The 25,624-nt window shown below is 41.3% G+C and overlaps 2 protein-coding genes across 7 annotated transcripts in view; one reads left to right on the top strand and one right to left on the bottom strand.

Moving 5' to 3' along the window:
- The window catches only part of AUNIP (aurora kinase A and ninein interacting protein), a 50,990-nt gene that overhangs the window by 3,055 nt on the left and 22,311 nt on the right, over window positions 1–25,624 (top strand). For 4 of the 6 annotated variants that reach the window (XR_012474549.1, XR_012474550.1, XR_012474551.1 and 1 more), the window contains exon 2: window positions 5,047–5,188. Coding sequence is in view for 3 of the 6 variants with exons in the window: in XM_074218076.1 (XP_074074177.1) it covers window positions 5,047–5,188 (142 nt within the window). In the remaining 3 variants the exon portion in view is untranslated. Of the gene's footprint in view, window positions 1–5,046; window positions 5,189–6,694; window positions 9,462–25,624 lie in introns of those variants that run through there. The other 2 variants (XM_074218073.1, XM_074218074.1) reach the window with 2 other exon arrangements.
- Window positions 5,577–23,093, bottom strand: MTFR1L (mitochondrial fission regulator 1 like). The gene is made up of 7 exons (XM_074218077.1): window positions 23,004–23,093; window positions 22,483–22,573; window positions 20,865–20,969; window positions 14,762–14,871; window positions 13,603–13,814; window positions 11,867–12,188; window positions 5,577–9,395 (listed from the first exon to the last, which is right to left on the bottom strand). Exons 2-7 carry the CDS (start codon window positions 22,495–22,497, stop codon window positions 9,290–9,292), a joined length of 870 nt encoding a protein of 289 aa, XP_074074178.1. The 5' UTR covers window positions 22,498–22,573; window positions 23,004–23,093; the 3' UTR covers window positions 5,577–9,289.

Raw genomic sequence — 25,624 nt, forward strand, 5'->3', positions numbered from 1 at the left:
ATACATATATCCATAGTATATTAGTTGAGAGGGAGATTACCAACTCACTCAAGCCACAGGCATAGACAGGTAAAACCTTTATTAAATGCCCATTTCATACTAGCATTGTGCTGTTTAGCACTGGATATATCCTCTATGACCTTATATTCCAATGGGGCAAAGTAACTCTTTGGAATGCTAAGGTGGGGAGGAGGGAATATCCAAAGGGTCCTTTTGAGTAGCTTGACTTCATGTGGAGTAAAGACCTCAGTTTTGACCAGATAAAGTAAAAAGCACATTCTCCACTCTTTGAACCATGGTAAGAAGATGAACAGGAAGTGGTGTAAGAAACCTGGATATTGGCACAAACTCACTTTTCAGAGCCAAGGGTTCTAGTGAGGAAATGATAGATTACAGATGGTGGTTGGAGTGGAGAAAGATGGTGTGGAAATGGTCAGGAATTGACTGGGATGTGGTTAGGGCAGTTCAGTACAGTCAGTTATAACTGTAAAACATGAGAGAATTGCTGGCTGGCCCTGGATCCTGTAGATAATAATTGTATTAGATAAAGCTCTATAGCCTATGGTCTGCTTGATGGCCTCAAAAAAGTACTTGCATTCTCTCCCTTGTTTGATCTTTGGGATCTGTTTTTTTAATGCATAGCCTCTTATCACCTTAACTAATGAAAGTCAAAGTGATATGAGGGAAAAGTACCTATCTGGTTAAAATTTAAATCTCTACTATAGTACTCACATGCTATTTCTTTCCTTTTTTTAATTTTTTTAATTTTTTGCAAGGCAGTGGGGTTAAGTGGCTTGCCCAAATTCACACAGCTAGATAATTATTAAGTGTCTGAGGCCGGAATTGAACTCAGCTACTCCTGACTACAGGGCTGGTGCTCTGTCCACTGAGCCAAGTAACTGCCACATACTGTTTCTTAAGGAGCATATTTATGACTTCCTCAGTGACCCTACCACTTAATAAATAGACCTTTCTATCCTTGGAGGTTCCTAATGTGCCAGAAGTATGGGTCAATGGTGTACTGTAAACCATCTTCTGAGTGACAAATACTGGACAGAACTCTTTGTTGACATTAAGGAAGTATCCTTGACAAACCCCAAAACATAAATTACTTTTTTCCTTTTTTTTTCTTTTATTAAAGATTTTATTTATTTTCAGTTTTACAATTTTTCTCCCAATTTTACTTCCCTCCCCCCACCCCTCTACAGAAAGCAATCTGTCAGTCTTTACTTTGTTTCCATGTTGTGCATTGATCCAAATTGAGTGTGATGAGAGAGAAATCATATCCTTAAGGAAGAAACAAGAAGTATAAGAGATAGCACAATCAGACAATAAGATATCAGGTTTTTTTTTCTCCCTAAATTGTTCAAACTCCATAGTTCTTTCTCTGGATACAGATGGTATTCTCCATTGCAGACAGCCCCAAATTGCCCCTGATTGTTGCACTGATGGAATGAGCAAGTCCATCAAGGTTGATCATCACCCCCATGTTGCTGTTAGGGTGTACAGTGTTTTTCTGGTTCTGCTCATCTCGCTAAGCATCAGTTCATGAAAATCCCTCCAGGCTTCCCTGAATTCCCAACCCTCCTGGTTTCTAATAGAACAGTAGTAAAACATAAATTACTTAAGAAAGAACTCCTTATTTGAAAAAAATTTCTGAGAAAACTGGAAAGCAATTTGGCAGAAATTAGATTGAGAGCATCATTATTCTCTGGGTCATCTAGGTTCTTAATCCTTTGCTCCAACCAATGTTCACTCTCACTCATTCCAAACATAGGAAGAAAATTGCATTTATCCAGCACTTACTAATTGCAAAGCATTGAGTTACTTTACAAATATTATCTCATTTGATCCTCACAACAACTTTGGAAGGTAGGGCTATTATTATTCCTATTTTATAGTTGGGGAAAGTGAGGTAGTTAGAGATTTAGAGATTTTTTAAATAACTTGCCCAAGGTCACATAGCTAGTAAATATCTGAGATTAGAGTTGAGCTCAGGTCTTCCTGCCTTCAGGCCCAGTGCTTTGTCCACTAAGCTAACTAGTAGCCAACTAGGTGGTGCAGCTGATGAAGCACCAGCCCTAAAGTCAGGGTGGACCTGAGTTCAAATCCAGCCTCAAAAACCGAGGTTTTTCTACAGCATAGATCTGCCTATGTCATTACTCTCTCCCCCTCCCCCCCAGTTCTCAGTTAGCTTTAGGATCAAATATAAAGTCCTTTATTAAGAATTTAAAGTCTAAAAAAAAAATTTAAAGCTCTTCACAACTGGACCCCATGTTTCAACTCTTCTTACATTTTACTCCTACATGTTCTGTGATCTAATCAAACTGACCTACTTGTTATTCCTCTCTTGATTCCATATCTCCTATCTCTGAGCCTTTATTTTGTCTCTCGATCATGTTTCAAATGGTCTGTTTTTCCATCTGCCTCTTAAAATCCCTGACTTCCTTAAAGGTATGCCATTTTCTATAGGTGGCCTTCCCCTCTTAAGATTACCTGCTATGGTCTCAGGCATATTCTGTATGGACCTAATTATTTATATGTTATCTCAATTAAAATGCTATTTTTGCCATTGTGTTCCCAGTTCTTAGAATGCCTGGCCCATGTTTAAAGGTTTAATAAATGCTTATTAATGATATTTCATAATAAATTAAATGGATTTGTGATCTATATATTAAAATTCATACCATAAAAAATTAGAAGCAAATCAGATCAGATACCTTTCACAACAATGGCTCAGGGATGAATTCTTAACCAAAGGAGAGAGATGATTACAAAAAATAAACTCATTAATTTCAGCTATATGAAACTGAAAAGCTTTTGCATTAATAAAATTTATGCAACTAAAAAGAGAAACTGTTGATTAGGAAAAAACTATGCATCAGGTATCTCTGATGAGAATCAAATATCTGAGATACATAAACAATAGAAATAAATGATCAGAAAAGGATATAAAAAATTTCTTTTTTTTTTTTTTGCAAGGCAATGGGGTTTAAGTGACTTGCTCAAGATCACACAATTGGGTAATTTAGTGTCTGAGGCTGGATTTGAATTCAGGCCCTCCTAACTCCAGGACCAATGCTCTATCCACTGCTCCACTTAGTTGCTCCATAAACAAAATTTTTTGAAAAGAATTGCAGACTATCAATAGCCATATGAAATACTATTGTGACATTAATAAGTACAAATCAAAAGAACTCATCAAATTGGCAAAGGTAACAAAATATGGGAATGGTTAATGTTGGAGGGGTTATGAAAGACAGGAACACTATTGCTTTATTTGTGAAGTCACCATTTGATCTATTTATTCTAGAAATCAATTTGGAATTGTGCTAAGAAATCACAAAAATTTCCATATCCTTTGACCCAGAGATCCCACTGGCTAAGCATATAATCTTAAGAGGTCAGTGATAAAAGGCCCCATACACAGTCACACATGCAAAATTATATATGTATGATATGTATATGTAAAACAGTACTTTTTTGTAATAGCTAAGAACTGGAGACAAAATGTATGCCCAGCATTTGGAGAAATGGATACAATTGTGGTATTTTAGGTAAGGGGATATTATAACTCTGTAAGAAGTGAGGACTTTGCTGAATATAGGGAGAAACTTGGGAAAATTTATATGCAGAATGAAGTAAGCAGAACCAGAAAAACTTTCTGCTCAGTGGGGATGAAGAGGTAGAAGGAAAGGAATATATAGCTGTGTACCAGATTTACAAATGTCTCATTTGATCCTCATAATGATTATGGAAGGTAGGTTCTATTCTTATTGAGGAAACTGAGGCATATAGCAATTAAATGACTTGGCCAGAGTCTGAAAAAGAATTTAAACTGAGGTTTCCCTGACTCTGGGCCCAGTGCTCTAACCATTGTACCATCTAGTTGCCTACAATAATGTAAATAAAAACAAAACAATTGAAACTTAATGTTGTAAAATTTTATGAATAAGCTTGAACCCAAAGAAGATAAATGAAAAGGCATATCCCTGTCTTCTTTTTTGAGGTAGAGGACTATGGGTGTGGAATACTTACGTCATTTCAGACTTTTTTTGCAAATGTTGGTTGCTTTTAATGAACTGGTTTCCTTTACTCCCCATCCCCTTATCCCCCCCCCCCCTTTTAAATTAAAGAATAGCTCTTTGGGAAGGGGAAAGGAGGTGGGAGGGCAAATATTGAGAAATATAATTGATGTAAAACAAAAGATGGAAATAATTTTTTTTTGGAAAAGTGTTCTTAAATATGATCTTATAGGTGATCACATAGCTAGTGGGTAGTGGAAAAGGGTGTGTAACCTAGATCTTTTCACTCCCTCTTTTTATTCCTTTTAAAAAATTATTAACACCAAATAAAATTTAAAAAAACACCAAATAAACCAAAATAAAAATTATACAAAACTATTAGGTGTACCTTTCTTTTCTTTTTAAGTATATAATAAATTCAGTGTGTAATTTTCAAAGTAGTACTGCTTGTCTGTTTTTCTTTCCGACTTTCCTTGTTTCTTGTTTTTTTTTTCCTTCTAGGAAAGTCTTTCTAATACATTATACCAACTTGGGAAGTGGAGGGATAAGATACTTTGTGGACCATGCAGGTGGTTAGATATTAGAACTAGGACCTTTAGTTCAGAAGTATTGCTTCAGTATTCAGCAAGTATGCTTGCTTTTCCTAGTAGTATTTTCAAGAACTCCAGCCAGCATCTTACAAATTCACTTTGCTAAGGATAAGCATTATTAGGTCAGAGGGAGTAGGTATTGACCCATCATTACTGTTGGAAAAATAACTCAAAACATGGTTTTTAATGAGAATTGTTTCATACCTAAAAATCCTTATAAAATCAGTGTGCTCTCTAGTAAACTTGCTGTGTATAAGGTTGTGCTTGAAGCAGAAAGCCCAGAGAATACAATAAAGTCAGCTAAGTCAGGAGGAACCATTTCACTAGACTGGAACAAAGTGATATCCTAATGAATGTCTCCTTTCCAGCTGATGTTTTATATCTTAAGTCTGATGAGCTTAATCTCCCTGTATTCCCCCTTTTCTTTTTAGACTCGATTATCCAATCCCATCATCAGAATGCTGCCTCCACCTCGAGATGAGAAAGAAACTAGTGTTGGTTTTACTCAAAGAAGAACTCAACCTGTGGGTACGAGGCAGACTGTCATTGCTTCATTTTTCACTTCAAAGTCAGGTACTGATCACTGGGGCGGGGGGGGGGAAGACCTCTTAGAGTTCACTTTATTAAGTTCTAGAATTTAAGAAATGAAAATGTATAGGTAACTGTTCTTTAATGGAAGGAACACATGCTTGAGTTCAGGAGCTGGCTCTTTACTTTTACTAGCTATGTGACCTTAAGTAAGCTACTAAAGATCTCTAAGCTTCGGTTTTTCCATCTGTAAAATAGCGGTAATTTCATACTGTCTTTTGCATTGATTTGTATTACCTTACATTGTGTTAGATATGGGAATCAAGATGTTTATAAAATCACTTTGTAACCATTATGAATTTTATAAATTAGTATTATTAACATTGTTATTAGTATTGTAATTAACACAATTCTTTTAAGAAATGTTTGAGAGCCATTAACCATTAGCATTAGCTGAATGAAGATGTCTAATATTTTGAAAAGACAACATCATAACAGTGGAAAAAAGGAAGTCAGGAAACCAGGGCTTTAGTCACTTGTGTCATTTTGATTAGTCACATTTCCTCTCTGAACACAATTTCTCCCTCTGTAAACTGTAGGGTTTAGCCTAGATGATGGCTAATGTTACTTTGAGCTATTAAATCATTATTTTTATCAATCATATCTAAATTATAATGTCACCAGAGGAGATGAAGTTTGGAAAAATTTGTAGTGGTGACTTTCCTAGCCAGAAAACCTGAGTATGTTATTAAACCCCTGGAGTCCAAGGCTCTTCCTGTTATGTATCCAAATGTAGGAGAATCTCAGACACCATCTTGGTCTATCTGGGGCAGCCTGAATATAGATCATTCATTGCCTTTTGTCATTGATTAGCTGTCTTAACACTTATAATACTTAGTTGGGCTGTATTTGAAGTCTCTTCCCATGAAGCCTTCAAGGACAAAGGGGAGTTGGTACTTTCCATGCAGGACTGCCCCAAATAGGAAAGTTAATATGATCTGTGAGACCTGATATCATGGTTGGGTGTGCTTGCCATTTCCTAAGAGCACTAAGTAAATATGTAGTCACATTCATCATTTAGCAAGTTTTTGACCAATAAAGTAATGTTTACATTTTTATTTTTATTTATTTTGATTTTGTGAGGCAATAGGATTAAGTGACTTGCCCTTGGAACTAGAAGAGATCATCTAGCTCAAAGAACCATGAAGCTTAAGAGGGGCTCTTGTGACTTGCCTAAGACCTCACAGTCAATAATAACAAAATCTGGACAAATAAATCAGTGTATAATAATGGCTTTTGGGGCAGAATCTGTTGTTTGAAGTTCATATGCATTCTTTGCAGAAATTTAGCTGTTTGCAGGCTGACCCTGAGTAGGCTTTAGGAATCCAAAGACTTCCTGTAAAATGACTTTTTTATGGTGACTTGTTTTCAAATGTCAGGCATCAGAGGCCATGAAGTGGTCTAAATATTCCTGCAATGATTAGTGATTAGGATGTGTAACTGCATTTCAGTTAGGTCACTAGATTTTTTTTCAGATATATTATCTTTCAGGAAAGGCAAATGATGGTGGGCAGGGAAGGCCTTCACCTGGTACAGCAAGTCAGAGAAAGGAGCAGAAAAGAGATGTGATGTGCTTGGATCCTCCTCCATTGGTCCCTGGGGATGAATATGCCCAATGTCCTGATGAAACTGCAGCTCCTTCCATCACTGAGGAACTTCAGGAGCTCATCTGCCCCTCTCAATTTCCCAAGGAGGAATCTGACTTCTGCAGAGAGTCCAGACCACCTGTACTCAGCAGCCAAGACCAGAAACCGCCTCTGCCTCAGTTGAACTCAGGTTCTACTGAGGTGGGTTTTGCCTTCACTCAGAACTCCAAAGTTCTTTGTGTGCTAGCCCATAGAAGAGAGGGTGAGAAAATACATTATAGACAAGAGCAAGAGACCAAGTGCCTAGCAGACAGGTCAGAGTGGGAAAGGACAGTATTTTCCAAAGAAAATAAACAAGGCCACCAAAATGGCAAAGCAAGGAAGGGAGACAATAGGGATCCCTGGAGGAAAGAGGACACGGAATTAGGGGAACAAAGTCCCTCCTCCAGTCAAGTCTTTTCTTGGGATAGTGAGAGACAGGACATGGATTTGAGAAGCTGGTTGTTCACAGAGGATTCCCAGGGCCAGAGGGTCATTGCTCACCCTTCTCGAGTTGCTCTCCAAGATGTAGCCAACCTTCCAAGAAAGCCCTTGCATACATCCCTCACTACTCAGTTTCATTGCCAGGGCAGGTCTGTCCTGGGCACCTCTCAGTTAAATTCCCAACCTGATATGCTCTTTACCCAGGACTCTCAAGGTAACAGAGTTATCAAGCACTGCTTTTGAATTTTTTGTTTTGGTGACGGTATTAGAAGACCCTCAAGGATCTAGAACACTATGAGCCATGTGTTGTGTAGTCATTTGGTGAAGGTGGGCGATGGTCTTGATATGGGCCTTAGTTCTAGATTTGAGGGAATGGAGGCAGTCTGGTGTTTTAGCTTTGTAAGAGACAGGTTAGCCCCACCATTTCTGAGAATTGTTGGTCTCACTTTTTCTTGAATTAAACCACTCTATTGATCTGAATAGAGGTCACATCTCCTAAATCTTGCTAATATTGATGTTATTTTTCAGGGTATGCCTATTTGCCATTTCATCTCAGAGATCTGTAGTGTGACCATGACAATTATTCAAAGCAAAACATTTCAGTGTAGATAGTTTTAGAAGTGCTTTATGTCCAGCTTGTGGCTTAGTTACCATTTGGCTTCACCTTTGTAATTCCATCAGTAGTTCCCTCATCCTAGTGTTTGAGGATGTTGAAACTCAGGTGGAAGTGGATTATGTTAGCCCTGGGGGGAGATTTCAGAAATGTGTACAAGACTTATCACTTATATTTCCTAGCCCCACTATCACATCTTCTGTTCTTCTAGAAGGTTGTTGTTCAATTCAATTCCATCTTGTTGAATGTTAAACTTGTAATAAAATTTAAAAAAAACCAAGTAGACTGCACTATTAACTCCATCTAAATGGATCCCCTTCTTTCTTGAGCTCTGTGCATGTGGGGAGAGGGTGCACTAGTGAGATGCAACTCCATTGGATATTTGGCTGCATGTCATTCTCCATTGTCCACAGTCAAGTCACCGCTACTGACTTGAGGTTAGATTGCTAGAGTTTAAATTTAAATTTCTCCAACCAAGAAGCTGAAGAGAACGGTATAACAATGTGCAGAATACACAGTAACCACTCTCAAACTTTCTTTAATGCCACGTAGTGCTTCAACCCAAACACCACACACAAGGGCACACACCTTTACTCAAGAGGTCCCAAGGAAGGCTGGGTCATGCATTAAGTGTGTTGGGTGAGGACTTTGGCATGACCTAACGGGTTCAGGTATGAGAAAAAGTGGCCCCAAGTAAAAGCACGGCCCCCTCCCCTCTTCCTCACCGAGATCCCTCAGTAGCATTAGATTAAGACATCAATGCCAGGAGGCCACAAGGATCCTGGGGGGTAATGAAAAGATTTGGTTTCTTTACAGTATTACAAAATGTTTTTAAGAAAAAAAAAAGCCCTGGCCTGCCAGCAACAGTCTATTTGTGAGTTGAAGCCACAGAACCTGCAGGAGACCTGAGCAAAGCTGGCTGCTGTTACATGAGGGTAGGGGGCAAGTGTTGGTTTATGATTGGTATTAAGAAGACCTCAGGGCCCCCAACACCCCGATCCCCTGCAAGGAAGCAGCTGAGTCTGAGAGACATATTGCATGTGCCCAGTGAGACCAGGTGCTGGGTAGATAGTGCAGTTTTAAAGCTAGCCATCAGTCTGGGGCCTATTTTCACATGAGGAGAAAACAAAAACTCCCATCTTGTTTCAATGTAAAAACAACCAAAGCACACAATGTGAATACCTGCAAACCCTCAACTCAAAACTATTTTTAGAGCACTGTCCTTAAAAGTTTGACTAGGGTTTGAAGTGTGGGGAAGCAGTTCAGCTTTTGTCTCTTCTCCCCATTTCTAGCCTGACAGTGTTTTCCATTGTGGAAGGACATTTTTAACTGCAAGGCAGAAGTATCTGTTGTGAGACAGCTGATAGAGAAAGGGCCATATATAGGGCAACACAGAAAGAGTCATCAGTTTCCTTTCATGCTGATATCCTCTTCCTTCAGAGCAAACTTTCTCCTCAACACCTCTGAAATGAGGACAGCAGGATCTTCTTCCTTCATTAAGCTTCGATTCCTAGAGATACAAAGAGTCACTGATTAGTCTGGATTAAGATTCATAGGCCCAACGGATGGAGGTGGCAGTAGGGTGTAAATCCATGCAGGGAGATACTGCTCACAAGGTTTGCTGGTCTTTTGTTAATTTTCTCAGCTTTTGGCTATCTCATTTGGTGAAGGTGGGTGGGTGATGGTCTTGCCTTCCTAGAGGGCAAACACAGGGCACTCCCCCCCCCCCCCCCTTCAAGGTATTATTTTACTTCTCAGCAATTCTGGGAATGGCTGGGCTGAGGGCTTATTCCAGGGGGAACCAGGGAGCTAAAAGGCTTGACAGAAAGGAGAATGCAGAGACAAATAAATTTCAGATCATGAGACCAAGGGAAACTAAGGGGCACTGCAGTGGAAAGAAAAAGAGTCCTAGTAATTAGAGTTGGCTGATTAGCAAGATCATCTAAGTCCAAACCATCAGTTTTACAGATGAGGATAAGGTGACTTGCCCAAGATAATGCAGAGAGTAAGTAGCAGAGATGGGACTGGAACTCAGGTCCTCTAAATTCAAATTATTAAAAGACCTGGGTTTAAATCCTGGCTCTACTGCCTATTAGGAGAGTTGTCTTGGTTAAGTCACTTCTTCCTCAACAGTCTCCAATTCACATGTGTATATATAAAATGAGGATAACAATAATAATACCATTTACATGAGATATGACATACGTGTTCGCTAAATGTGAGCTATTAACAAGCAGACATCCAGACCCCTATGAAATAGATACTTCAACTAAATATAACCTGCAGAAGTACAATACTCAGTTATAGCCTTAAACCTATTCTGTTGCCCATTGCAGAGTATTTAACAAATAAAATACAAAACAAAGCAAAAAATTTTAGAGCCTCAGCAATTGGCCTTTGTGGACATAAAAGAAAAACTGGGGGAAGCTCATTGTATTGAGTGTCTTAAGAGTTGGGCCATCAAGATAGGAAAGTAAACAGAATAAATACTGATAGAAGAAGTCTCAGAATAGAGCTACAGATCACAAGGTGTTCATATAGTCTAAGACATGGGAATGAAATGATCGAGGGAGAGGTATTAAGAATCAGAATCTGACTTTAGAGCTGGGAGGTCCCTTAGAGGTGAGGACAAGAGCTAAGAGAAGTGCTAAGGTTCAGATAATAGCAGAGCCTAGACTGGAACACCAGTTTCCTGACTCTCAGGCTAGTGATCTGGCTATCTTAGTCTTTCATGAAAATACATGAGGAGTAGTGATGTCACCCTAATTATAGTTTGTGGTAGTTATTTCCTGAATGTTAAATTGGAGAACTGAGGGAAGCAGGTGGCCCAGAATCTCAAAGCCGAAAACAGTCCAATTTATCAGGATCAAGAAGGCGAATTCTAGAGTAACAGTAAATCCAGTAATAGTTCTGGAGATCTCCCACCTCATAACAAAGAGGCAGGGAGACTGTAAAGGCACAATCTATTCAAGATGTGGTCACCAGAGCTGATAATTTTGGTTGAGTGTTTTTCTTTTGTTACAATCTGGATAGAGGACTGATAGAAATGAGTGATGGAAAAACAAAATGCATCAATGAAACATTGAAACATAAAGGCTATTAGAGTCAAATAAATGCTCTGGAAAATTACTCCCATTTGAAACTAGTTTGGTAAAGAAATAGAGACTGAAGACCCATAAACTGCTTACAGAATAGCAATCTCTTCAGAAAAGTTCTATTAAACAAAGTAAGAAGTGTCTCCCTTTTAGCCCCAAAACAAAGTTTTTAGCATAGGACATTCCACATAAGTAGGTATTACTGAACTAAAATAAAATAATTTTGAAATCTACTAATGATGGTGATTTCTTGAGGCTCCATGGCTCCTTGGTTAGGTGGCTACCCCTAGTTTCCTTTGCTTAAAGGTACAGTACCTTATAAACTTTTCTAGTCCAGAGGATCTACACTGCATTGTCCAAAGAATAGAATTTCCAACTTTGATTTTAAAGAATGATGGAGACTGGGATTGCCTAAATATGAAAGAGAAGGGGAGTGGGAGAGGGGAGGAGGGGAGGGAGGGATGGATGAAGAGATATATCTGTATATTCATGGATACATAATGTGTTAGATAAATGTGAGCAGAAATAGGATGGAGATGGAGAAAGAGAAACAAGGGGGGAACACAAGCATCTGAAAGGATAAGGAAGATGCAGAACAAGTTTCTCCATCAATGAATATTTAAGCATAGACTGGATAACTACCCGTCAGGAATGCCATTGAGGTTATGTAACAGCTCTTTAAAGCCTGAGCCTTCCAGGTCTGAGATTTGCTTCTATGGCTACTGCAATAAGAGGCAATTTTGTGCCAAGAAATCAATATCCTAGAGATTTCTGGAGCCTATGGGCACAGTAGGTAGCTGACAGTACCAACCTCTGGCTGCCAAATGATGGCTAAATGGCATCAAGGAGGACAAGCAAGATTGATTTTCCCACCAAAGCCACTTACAGGTCTTGGCTCTGCTTCATCCGGTGAATATCCTTCAGGATGCCCATCATGTCTGCAAAGCTGCTAGCCTTTGAGAGAGACACACAGTCCTCATCTTCAACCAAGCTGCAGGCAGCTTTGGAGTCAGTTTTGCAACATTCAGAGCTGGCAGAACAAAGCATGGGAACCGATGAAAGTTCAGGGCCTTCTAACTCAGCCTCCTCTGTGATGTCACTAATGACAAAGGAAGTTGTAGAGTGGAATGAGGATCCAAAACAAGGTAAAGGAGAAGAGACATTTGAGCTTCCTGAAGATAAGAAATCTGGCGTTAATGAAGCCGAAGCTGTAAAAGAAAACAATACGAATTGGTGGGCACTGGAGCCAAGACACAACAGCTTTTTATTACCACAGGAAAGTCAACTGAGCAATAGTTGGGTCGTCACCATGACAACAAGATGCCATGGATTCTTCCACAGCCCAGCAATCTATGGAAGCATTTTTCCCAGTTATTAAGATGTGATTTTTAACTAACACTCCTAGACTGTTCAAGGTGGAAGGGACTTCACAGATCACCACTTTAAAGAAGTGGTCCAGTGAGAGGAAGTAACTTGCCTAGGTGCAAAGTGGTAAAGCTTGAATGCATGCCTACAAGAAAAATTCAATATTATTTCAGTACTCTATGTTCCTTGTGGAGATGGCAAAGCCATTCCTTGCATACTTTCCTCAGACGTCTCTGCTTTCAAATTCTCTAAGCCCAGCCCAACATATTAATGGGCAAGTAGTCTTATTTTCAGGTCTGCTAGGGAGTTCCTGTCTTAAGGGCCAGATCATATCCTGGCCATTTCCCTCAAACTAATACTCCCTTCTCTTAATGATTGGAAATTCTTCCATTAGTTTCAATTTAGAGCTTAATCTCTTCTAATTTCTCAGAATAGAAATAACATGAGATTTGGAGAGTAAGAGAGGAGAATGTGACCAGGATAGGGGAAGGAAAAGGCAAAATATAGTGACTGGAGAGACTCCCAAAAGTGTTGCTGGCTATTGTGACTTCCTGATATCCATCCTTTCCTTTTTTGGGGGGGGTGCGCAAGGCAATGGGGTTAAGTGACTTGCCCAAGGTCACACAGCTAGGCAATTAATATTAAGTGTATGAGGCTGGATTTGAACTCAGGTCCTCCTAACTCCAGGGCCGGTGCTCTATCCACTGCACCACCTAGTTTCCCCCTTCCTTTCCTTTCTTGACCCAATTCTTGTGCCCAATCTCTCTATATGAACCCACCTCTTTAGGTGTGAAGCAACTACAGAAATGGTGTGATGGGGGAGAAGGAAAGAAGCAGTAATTCTTAGGAAAAATCTCATTCTTAAAGGGTAGGAAGAACCTTTATTTTTTAGAAAAAAAAATGAAAACTTAAGGGGGAGGACAGAGTTGAATATAGATATCTAAATGGCAGCACTGACAGAGCACTAGTCTCAAACCCCAGGTTTTGGGTTGGTTATTTAAGATTTCAGCTTTTATATATGTATTTCTGACTGGGACAAAAGTCTGCAAAGAATGAGATGCACTTCAAACTTGTTTGCTTGTCATTAGAGCTACAAAGATGGGTCCTACATCCAGGCTTCAAGAAATCCTTGAGACTATCTGTCCTGTTACTACTACTGCTGAAAGGCACTGGCTTCCTTTTGGAACTTAATAATCTGATTGTTCTTTGCTTCCTGGATTTGGTATTTGGGTTCTTGGCAGCTTTGGAGGTGCCTACCTGCATCTGCTGCCACAATCTTGGCAATCTGGCTGCGTAGGTGACTTAGCTCATCTTGTAGTTCAGTGGTTCGGCTCAGGGCTGGTAGACCTGGTTTCTTTAAGGCCAGGAGCTTCTCCTCTGGCCCTCGAAGGTTGGGCACTGAGGCATTGCGCTGCATGACAAACAGTGGGCTGGGCTTCCATTTATGCCGCAAGGGCCGGGTATCACTCCTGAAAATTGGGGAAAAGGGCCCATGTTAGCTAGATAATGATCAGCTTTTGGCAATGATAATAATGTGCTAGCACTGATGAAAATTTAGAAAAATGTTCTCTAAAATGTATTTATGATCCATGAAGGGCTACATTTATGTCTAAGCTGAAAATGAATTAAATTTCTCAAACATTGTTATTCCACCACTTAAAATTCTTCCAAGGTTCCTCACTGAAGACTGAAAAAAGTATGATCTTCACAAAAGTCTTTGTTTCAAACATCCCAATTCCAACTGCTGGTTCCAGATTTCTCATTTTACTCTTCACGTATTCAGTATCTCAGCCAAACTCTAATAATATTTTTCTCTATTCCTATGCTTTTGCTCACAAGCCCTGATGTGTGAAATGTCCCACCTCAATTTCTACTTGCTTGAGATGACTTCCAAGACTTCCTCCCTTCCCTACACCCAGTGAAAGTAATCTGGTCCTTTGTGGAAATGGAAGGTTCACAGATATTAAACATCAAACATGTTTTCAGACTTTTTCAATGAATAGATTAGTTATGTTTTTTTGCCCCTTTTAAATACTATTGTCATATGGGATGACTCTGTGGGAAGGGGTGGAGGGAAAGATGCTTGACATCACTATGATAATGTAAGAGACAAAAGACATCAGTAAATGTAAAAAAAATACATACAGCAGTTTCTTTCAAATTTCTCATAGCACTTTGCCCATGCCTTTTATGTATTTTTCATTCACTTCTGTATCAAAGTTGTGTGTGTGTGTGTGTATATATATATATACACATATATATGTATATATTTCCCCTATTTAAATGTAAACTCTTTTATTTCTAACAATGAGGGCCTAGATCTTTATATATGGCTCTAGAGCAGCAAATCTACAGTTCTCATACCTTTATCAAATTCTAGGCTCTGCTACACCTAGGCCTGGTTCCCATACTTTACCTGACTCGAGCATAGGTTTCCTCTTCATCCGCTGCTATCCAGGCAATATCAGCCAAAGTAGGGACAGGGGGCACATCGCTTAGATATAAGTCAGAAATGTTGGGCAGTGTCTATGGAAAGAAGCAAAGAAGCTCTTTGGAGGGGGCTTGACTAAATCATCTTATCACAGAAGAAACAATCAAGGTCATCCCAGTGACCTTTTAGCCAGGATAGAAATCTGGTGATAGCACACATGTTCAAAAGTACAACATTGTTATTTTCACCATTAATGAACAGCAACAGCTTGTCACCTCAACAAACACTTCAATCATTATGATGTTTGGTCAACTGAATCTACCTGCCACTGATGAATGTTTTTACTATTTCCTCCAATGATGCAGATCATAGCTCAATTGCGACTCTCTCCTGTCCCTGTGCTCATGTATCTTTTACAAAGGTCCACTTATGATACTCTGGAGCCACCTTTTACATATCTCAACATTGCCAGGACACCATGAGAACAGCCCAGTTTCCTATTCATTATACTTGGAGCTCATTACATAGCTGACCCACCTTCTTGGTCAAACATACTTTTCTCTGGGGCATCCATGAAATTCACCTGACAAAAAGTCACAAGATTCTTTAAAAATAAGAGATTTCTTGTTAATCACACTTTCTGTTCTATTCATAAACTATTCTCTGTAAATCATAGGATGCAGCCTATTTAGCAAAGACAGATGCACGAGTTCTACAGAATCATGGCAATGTTTGATAGTCACATCTCAGTGACTTTCAAACATCAGGTGGGCCCTGGACATTAAGAAACATACAACAGAACATGAGTTTTTCTAAAAGAGACAGACAGTACCCCATCCCTTAAGCAGCCCTCCAAGCTCTCATTGATTTCTCCAATCTTTCTTACCAACCCTCCAAAAACAAAGAATCTGCTCTCCATTCCATTTCTAAGGCTAAGGGGAGAATCCAAGTCACCTGACTCTGACCTAGGCTTTTCCCCTAGTCATATGAGGCAAGGAAAGTGGAACAGCAGACTGGATTAGTCAGCCTGGCTCCAGGGCCAAATGCTGTGGAGATTCGGGGTTTGGATAATTCTTCATTTGCTGAAAACACTACCCACCTCCCTGGTTTCCTTCCTAAGATCATTCTCTACTTAAAAGTTGTTAATGACTTCTAGAGAATTTGGGAATGGAGAAGAGTAAGAGCAGCTTTAGAACTAGCAAGATAGGAGCAGGGAACAGTTCAACAAAACCTAAATACTGCAGACCCAACTCAAATGAGCCTTTTACACCCTTACCCTTTGCACTTTTCAAAAACAATAAAAACAATCAGGTTCATTGAGTTATACAGACTCTTGTCCAGAGAAACCCCACTTCAGGGACGGGAGTTCAACAGCAGTTCATTTAATAACAAGTTCTAAAGCTTAGCTTAAAAATGAGCTCCTCCAAGGAATCTTTATTAGTCCATTCTTGAACAGTTAAGTTTATTTTGAGACCACATTTGAAGAAGTTCCTGATATTTGTCTTTCATGACTTCAAGGAAGGTGATGCCATAACAAGTACATGAATTGGATTTTAGTGAGAGGATGCAGTTAGAGTCACCAACTTCACTTTCTCCTCCAGAGCCAGCTGAGTTCAGCTGCCAGATATAAATCAGGATGACTGAAGATGACCCTGGATTTGAAGCAATCAGGGTGAAGTGACTTGCCCAAGGTCACATGGCTTGTAATGTCTGGGGCTGGATCTGAACTCCCATCCTCCTTAATCCAAAATCAGTGCTCTGGTCACTGCACCACCTAGTTGAATGGATCTAATCTTATCAGTAGGAGCAGAAACATCCCTGAGATGGGAGACTGAATAAGTTTTTCCCTAGTCCTGTCTTGTATAAGTCACTTACCCTTCTATAAAATGAAGATGCCTGCATCTCACAGGGTGTGAAGAAAATACTTTCTAAACCTCAAAGCATAATAATTCTCATTTCAGTTGCTTTTCAGTTGTATCTGATTCTTTTTTTTTTAGATTTTTTTGCAAGGCAATGGGGTTAAGTGGCTTGCTCAAGGCCACACAGCTAGGTAATTATTAAGTGTCTGAGACTGGATTTGAACTCAGGTACTCTTGACTCCAGGCCTGGTGCTTTATCCACTATGCCACCTAGCTGCCCCTGGGTGTCTGATTCTTAATGACACCATTTGGAGTTCTTTCTCCAGCTCATTTGACTGTCAGATGAGGAAACTGAGGCAAACAGGGCTAAGTGACTTGCCCAGTTCAAACAGTTACTAAGTATATGAGGCTGGATTTTAAGATAAGACCTTAAAGCTGCTGTCTCAGCATGGTTCCTTTATCACCAACTAACCTTGATCAGTCTCCTTAATTTCCAAACTGGGCTATCAGTAAAATGAATCAAGAAGTTTAAGCATAGGTTTAAAGGAAAGAGGGTCCTACAACAGCATAAAATACAAAGTTTAAGCTAATTAGGCTTCCACAAGCTATAAGTTTTCTAACCTTAACGCCATCAAAGAGGTCTGATCAAGTCTCCACTGACCCTTGCTTCTTCCAACCATGAGGGCATGGTGGTGATGGTGGTTGCCAATCTTTCTTCTCATTTGCTTTGTTATTGATGCCTTGTTTTACATTAGTAATTTTTAGATATACTGCTCTACCCTGCTCTCATTTTTATACTAAGCATTCTTTTGAAACAAAGAAAAACAGCTAAGCAAAACCAACCAAGACGGTGTCTACATCTGACATCATGGACAGCATGCCTCTCCCATGTTTACCCCCTGCTTAAATCTGAGAGGACACACTTTTCACATTTCTTAATGGTGCTTTGCCTGTATCACACTTTCTTTTGCATCATATTTATTTTTGTATCCCATCTCCCTGCCCCACTTAGGTCATGAACACATTTGGAGGATTGTGTCCTTTTTCACTTGTGCATCCCTTTGCAATGAGCACTGGGTCTTGTATGATGTTTGCCAAACTTAATTGTGAATCCTTCAATTCTTCGATTAAGTACATGTGTTCTTTAACTTCTCTGGGTTATGTGGGGACTGGCATAGCCAGCCCTAGTTATACTCCCTCATCTAGTCAGCAGGAAGGAGATGGAATGTCCTCCCTTGGTGGCTCCTCATTCTTATCTTCTCAGTGGGATGTCTGCTCTCTGAGAGCAAGAACTTTCTTTGCAGTCGTGCACTCCTATACTCGTGTATAGTAGTGACTTAATTAAGAGGTAGGTTGGAGTGGGATTCTGGGGGGCTTGAATACTGACTTGAGTTGTACCATCCCCAGAGGCCCTGAAGTTTCACAAAGGGTAGGAAATGGAAATACCCTATGGTCATTCCTGTAATTAGGAGGCAGAAATTTGGCAGCTGTGTGGATGAGGGATCAGAGAAGGAAGATAATGGAGTCTGGGAGACCAGGTAGGTCTCCACTTGTACAGCTTACTCATACTTCCCCCATAACCAAGGCAATATCAAAGCCTACTAATTTCACTTTTGTAGTCTCTGCAATTTGCCTTCTCTCCTTTGACCCTATCACCTCTCTGGTGCAGGCCCTTGATACCTCACACTTGGACTACTGCAGTAGCTTGCTGGTGGGCCAGTCTGTTCAGTTCTCTCCCCATCCAATCCAGCCTCCATTTGGCCACTAAAGTGATCGTCCTAGAGTGAAGGTTGGATCATGTCACCCCCCCCCCCAAATGCAAGGGTTCCCTATTCTCTCTAGAAGCAAATAAAAAATGCTCTGTATAATGTTCAAAGCTGTTCATAACCATGTCCCTACTAACTTTTCAATCTCCTTATACCTCACTCCCCAACATTTAAATTTTGCAATACCAGATTCCTGGCTGTGCCAGACTCTTTAACTCTAGGCTTGGGACTCTCCTCCATGCCTGCAACCCTTGACTTCTCAAGTCTCAACCAAAATCCTACCCTTTTCAGGAAGCTTTCCCCAATCCCTTTATTTCTTTTAATTATTTCTATTTATCCTATGTCTCGATGGATTTGTATATATTTATTTGCATGTTGTCTGCCTCACTGGATTATAAGCTCCTTGAGGCAAGGACTATCTTTCATCTCCTTCTGTATCTCTTCCCCTTGGCTTAGCAGAGCCTAGCATTCAGTAAGCACTTAATGTTTACTGAATTGAATGAAAGATTTCACTGGTTGTGAACAATGTTCTGGGGCTATGTAGGCCTGACCCAATTTGACAAATGGGGGATGGGGGGGGAGAAAAATTAAAAATGGCTCACTCATGGCTCCAACAAGGGATTGAAGGTAGTTTGGTGTCAGGAAGACCCAAGTTCCAATCTGACCCCCAAACTTGACTGTGTAGTCAAATCAATCTGTGCCTGGCACTACTTCCTCCCCCATTCCTTCAGAGTGTGTTTGTCTCCCATATGTTCTCTCCAACACAGACTATTTCAGTCTTTTTTCATCACTGGCCAGTCTGCTGTGTGAGTTACAACTTTATTTTCTGAATTTGTACTTTTCTTACTAGAATGATTTGGATTCTTGAGGACTGTCTGTCCACATCTTTTGACTACTTTTCTATTTAGGAAAAGGCCCTGGATCTTAAATATTCAGGTCAGAAGATCAGACCTTCATCAGAACTTTCTGACAAGATATTCTCCACAGTCTTTCAAAGATCACTGACAGTGGCTCAAAAATCTCACCTGCCAGTTCTTTCAAGACTAATAAGCAATAGTTCTGGGCATCTTCCTTATCTTAGGTGTGACTCCATACATTCTCTTTACCAGTCTGAAGATGACAGGCTGCAAGCTTGGCTAACTGTAAGGATCTTGGTGCCCATGATAGGAATAGGAATAGGGAAGTTTGGAAGGAGGGAAGGTTTTGAAGAAAAGAAAATAAATCCATGTTAAGCTTAGAGGTCTACAGGATTTCCAATTTGAGATGTCTATGGGCAAGTGCAAGTGCAACCCCAGAGGTCTGCATGGAACAAAATCATCACTGTTTTGCATTACATGGTGATCAGAATACCCTGAATTTCCTTCATGTATTCTGACTGTTCATGTTTTAGACAAATTTGCATTTTGAAAATTCCAGAGTCTTACCCTTCAACACATCAAAACCAGTCTGGCTGGGTTACAGAGCTGCAGAGGGGAAGATTAGCAGAGTGGTCCCTTTGTGGTAAGGGAGAATTGGCTATGTTCTTAAGTTAGATAGAGCAGAAATTCATTATTTTAGAAACAGGGAAAATGAGAGGCAGAAACAGTCTTTTCCAAGTCACACCTCATAAAGGACCAAGAACAAATAACAGCTGATGTTTGCACAGTCCCTTAAAATTTATAAAGTGCTTTATAAACATCACCCCTTAATTTTCATAATGCTGCTGTGAAGTAAGTTCTACAAGTATTCTCTGTTTTACAGAGGAAGAAACTAGGTCTTTGCTCATGATCAGGTAGCCCTAAATGAATGTAAGTTTCTCCAGGTTTCAAGTTACTTTTCCACTATACATGCTGCACTTCTCGGTTTAATGGACAGACACTGGAAGGAGATCAGATGGGAATCCATGGGTAAAAAAACACTAACCAAAAGAGATTTAAAAACTCTTTATCAATCAATCTTTCTAAATTTTTTTCTTATTTTTCTATTTTAAAAAATTGTTTTACTATTTTGACATAGGATGGAAAATTTTTTAAAAAATAGTTTCATCTCAGGGAGGGAGGAAATGTAGGTAATAAAAGGGAAAAATATCAATAAAAATAAATTTTTTAAAAAAATGAAAAGGGGCAGCTAGGTGGCGCAGTGGCCCTGGAGTCAGGAGGACCTGAGTTCAAATCCAGCCTTAGACGCTTATTAATTACCTAGCTGTGTGGCCTTGGGCAAGCCACTTAGCCCCACTGCCTTGCAAAAACCTAAAAAAAAAAAAAAAAAAGTGGTGAGATCATTTGGACTTTTCCCCTTAGACCCAAGGAAGTATGATGACTTGCCTGAAACTAATAGGCTAAATAACAGGCAGGGGCAGGACTAAGAGCCAGGCCTTTAGTTCCCTTGCCCACTGCTCTTTTTTATATTATGTTGCTTTACTCAGTTTTGAGACAAACTTGATTTCTTCCCAGCCTATCCCTGTCAGATTTCATGCCCCTTTACCTGAAAGGATGCCCGAGGACATGGCTTCAAGGGCAGGTTAGTCCCAATCCTTCTCACTACACTTCGAGCTGCTCCATGTGGTTTGTTCTGCCAGATTGGTATAGTCTACAGAAAAGGAAAACCACAACTTACTTACTCTCCACAGAGCCTGGCAGCAAGATCAATTTATAGGAGTCAATCCTATCTTTTTTTTAATATTTATTTTACTTTTTTCCCCAATTACATGTAAAGATAGTTTTCAACATTCATTTTCTGTAAGATTTTGAGTTCCACATTTTTCTATGTCCTTCTGATATAGATAATACATGTATAATCATATTAAACATATTTCCACATTAGTCATATTGTGAAAGAACAATCAGAAAAAAATACACGAGGAAGAAAAAAGGGAAACAAAATTTTAAAAAGTGAAAATATGTTTTGGTTTGTATTCAGAATTCAGAATTTTTTTTTGAATGAAGATGACATTTAGAAGTCAATTCTCATTCATGTTTGCATATGATTAAGCATAGACATATTGAACTTTAGCATTTGAAATCATTATTTTCTTATGCTTCAATTCTATCCTATAACACAATGTTTGTAGGTATAAGTAAGTCAGTTTGGCTAGAGTCTGTGAGGAGTATTTATGTAACCTTTCCTGCAGAAAGAGGTTATAAACAACTGTGAAAGCTTTTAAATGCCAGGTAAGAGATGCTTATATTCTATCTTAAGGGGAATAGGGAACTACTCAAAGTCCCATTCAGGAGAAGGGAAATGATATGGCCAGACCTGGCTTTAGAAATATCAGTTTGAAGGCTGTGAAAGATCCTAGGGAGATCCTAGGCAAGTTAAGATGCTGGGTAATGGGGGGAATGGTGATATCCTCAAGAGAAAGAAGAAAAAAGTTGAGAGTTAGGCTTAAGGAAGCTTAAATTTAAGCTAGGCTTTAGACATAGATGTTCAGTAGGCAGTTAGAAATGCAGTCTTAGAATTAGAACTTAGGGAAAAAAAGAGGTGTAAACTAAAGGACCTGGAATCTATCTTAAGAACAGAGGTGGGATATGGATGATTTTCTACAAAGAAAACCCAAGAGAGATCAGTAAAACATGTACAAAAGAATCAGAGCACAGAAATGTCAGTAAACCCAAGGAGAACTATTCAGAAGAAAAGGTTGGCCAACAGTGACAAAAATGCAGAGGTCAAAGAGGAAAAAAGGTTCAGGAAAAGTGATAGATTTTAGCAATAAAGATACATCACTGATCATTTTAGAATTATTTGAATGGGAGATAAAGTAGCAAAAATACTTAGTTTTTTTTTTTATGAGTTGGACTGTAAAAGGGAAGAGACCTGTAGGATGGACAATGAAGGTGTAAGGGAGAGAGAAAGGGTCTGAGCAGATTCTAAGGCGGCAGGAGGACAAGTCATTGGACAGGGGCAGTTGGCTGCTGGTGAAGACAAGAGAGACCAAAGACCGGTAAAGGAATTGATGTCAGCAATTAGGGCCACCTCTTCCTCTAAAAATTGGTGAAAAGGAGAGAAGGCTGGAATGTGCTGCTGCTGGGATGTGAAGTCTGGCATTAGGGGGCAGGGAGGGCTCAGTGTGGGGAGGTGCCCCGCGGACGTCCGCCCCACTTACGGAGTCCGCTTCCATCTCGGGTCTCACCGCCGGCTCCCGCCCCTGCGGCAGGGCTGCTTCGCGTTAGGCCATCCTGGGCCAGTCTCCGTCCCTGAAACGCAAGAGCCCCCGGAGGAGCTTAGTGGAGAGGAGCGGGGCCGGGCCGGGCCCCGGGGCCCCGCGGAGCCGCTAAGGCGAAGCCCTTCAGGCTGGCCCCGGCGGCGGCTCTGGGGCCCGCAGCCCCTCTCGGCCTTGCCTCGGATGTTGCTGGGGTGAGGAGAGCGGCCCCGGCCCCGCAGCCCGGGCCGGCCCGGGCCCCTCCTTGTCGGGCTGCCAGCCTCTCAGGCCCCGCCGGGGCCCTGCAGCCCACCCGCGGCCTCCGCCGCCCCCCGCCGCCTCGGGTCACTCCCCGCGCCGGGCCCCAGCCCGCAAGGTCGCGCAGCACCCGGGGGTCCCGGGGGTCGCGCGGGCCCCGGCCGAGCCGCGGAGGGGCGGCGCCGGGGGCGCGTCTGCGGGGGCTCCGGCCGGGTGGCCCCACTCACCTCGCGGCTCCTCCCCGACTCGCCCGGACGCGGCCGGCCCGGCCCAGCCGCCCGCTTCTCCCTCCGCGCGCCGCCGTCCCGCGGAAGTGGCCTGCGCGCCTGCGCACGGCGCCGTGCTGCCCCCGCTGCCGGGCGCTCCGCGGGGCCGGGCCCAGGCTCCCGCGCGCCGCCGCCGAGGGCCGCCCTCTGGGGAGCCGCGCCGCGCCCGGGCCCAGCCTCGGCTCCCGGGGCTTCGCGCCCCTTCCCGGACTTCGGGGACGAGCGGCGGCGCGTGAGGAGACGAGCCCGGGGAGCCCCGGGACCCCACGCCCCAGGCGGGGCCGCCGTGGCCCCGAGGGCGCGCACCCGCCCCTCGCGCTGCCCTCCCAGCCGCCCCCCCTGCCCTTTGCCCACCTAGGGTGTGCCACCCTCCCGGAGTGGGTTCTGCCCGAAGGAAGCCAGTATGGACCGGTGCGGCCTCCCGGGACATTTGGGGTTTTCCTCTAAGGACCGGGCCTTAAACCCAAATCACTCGGGCTCTCTTGGATTGGCCCCAAATAGGTCCCGGACCAATCCCCATTTGGTTTGGGTCCTGATTGGCTCAGAATGAATGTAAATAGGAGTTGTTTCTGTTTTGGCTAGAAACCGGGAGGGTCTTCTCCAGCCAGGTTGATTTTTTTTTGACTAAGCAAGAGGTCATGATTTGCTCCATTTCTTTCTTACCCGCCTTAATCACTGAATGAGCATTGTAAACAGAGTTGTAATAGACAGTAGATTTAAAAGGTCTCCCACAGCCTCGGGGCCATCTTTACTTGTTCTGACCCGGATCTGCTTACTGGACCCAGATGGCTCCAGAGGAGAAAGTGAGGTTGGTGATTTTGCATAGCCCTCCCTCACTTAAATCCAGTTCATTCACATGTCTTGGAGGAATGAAGAACAAAGAAGCAACAATAAATCAATAATTCTGATTTCAAAGAATGGCCAAAAATGATAGATCCCAATCCAAACTTCACTTGCCCAATTGTTTGAGAGTGGATGGCTCAGAGTGAGTGTAATAGCAATTGTTTCTGTTCCAATCAGAAACCAGGAGAGTCTTCCCTTTCCAGGTTGATTCTTTTGAGAAGGCAAACTAGGCCATCTTTTGCCTCAGTTCTCACCTAGCTTTTAATCACCAAATCGGTATTGCCTCAGACAAATTGAGACCTGGAAAAAATCGTAGCTTAAAAAGGCCAAGGCCTTCCACTACCTATTGCCAGTCATTTTGACCTCTTTCTTGACGCTGAACTTCAAATGATTCCAATGACTTTGTACAGTCCTGCCCTACTTAAAATCCAATTCAGTTGTAAGCCAAGACATCACTCCCAATCATTGGTCCTCTTAAGATAATGAAGTAGAACAATAGTTCTCTTTCTGTTATATCAATTCTCACTTCATTCTATTGTCACAATGAATCTTTTTTTTTTTTAGATTTCACAAGGCAGTGGGGTTAAGTGACTTGCCCAAGGCCACACAGCTAGGTGATGCTGAAGTGTCTGAGGTCGGATTTGAACTGGCGTCCCCCTGGCTCCAGGGCCGGGCTCTATCCGCTGAGCCACCTAGCTGCCCCTGTCACAATGAATCTTAATGGCCCAGTAGATAAATAGAACATTGGACGCCCAAGTTCTAATTTGATCTCAGACATTTAATAGTTATGTAACCCCAGGCAAATCAACCTGTTTGTCTCAATTTCCCTCATTGATAGAAATGTGGATGATACTTATTTTTTTCACAGGGATATAAGGAAAGAGTTTTGTAAGGCTCAAAAGAATCTTTGTGAGATCTTTTCAGGCCTACTCTTCACATACCTTAGAGAATGCTTTTTTTCAAATTGGCCCAGTTGGATTAAACCCAGAACAGTGCCATCTACATAGGGGGTGTTCAATAAATGATCCTTGTTGACTTAGATGAATCTGAATGAATTTTACTCCTCTTTGGTCCAAGATAAGAGGTCAGGGTTATGCTTTTACACCATATCTTGAGTTAAATATTTTAGATTCTACAACATAATTGTAAGCATATCCCTATCCTTTTACTTTTTTTTTTTTTTCCACTAGTCTAGAAGCTGTCAAAGCTCCCAGATTCTTTAACTCATTTCAGGTGTCCTAAATGCACTAAGACCTACTCTACCCAAAAACCTTTATGACTTAGCATCTCTTGTTCTTTTTTCACGAATGCCATCTTGTCCATTTTGTGCCCCAAGCATATTTTCCTGTCTCTTTCATTCTGACTCAGTGAACTTAGGTCTACTCCCTACTCCCAGGCATATCCTCAGCCTCTGAATTCCAAACCAACCTTAAGATTCAATCATGAATTGACTGAGTATAACCTCTTCATTTTACAGATGACATGGAAACCCAAAGAAAGGAATATTATTTATATGGCATTTTAAGGCTTGCAAAGTGCTTTAAATATTTCATTTTTATCCTTACAATAATCCTGTGAAGTAGCTGCTATTATTACTCCTATTAACCCATGAAGAAACTGAAGCTGAGAGAGGGCAAATACTTGCCTAGGGTCACTTAGGTAGTAAGGCCTGAGGCAAAATTAAAACTCAGGTCTTCTTGACTTCAGAGTTCAGTGCTCTATCCACTGGAGGATCCTAG

The sequence above is a fragment of the Macrotis lagotis genome, chromosome 1, assembly GCF_037893015.1.
Source record: "Macrotis lagotis isolate mMagLag1 chromosome 1, bilby.v1.9.chrom.fasta, whole genome shotgun sequence".
NCBI lineage: Eukaryota > Metazoa > Chordata > Mammalia > Peramelemorphia > Peramelidae > Macrotis > Macrotis lagotis.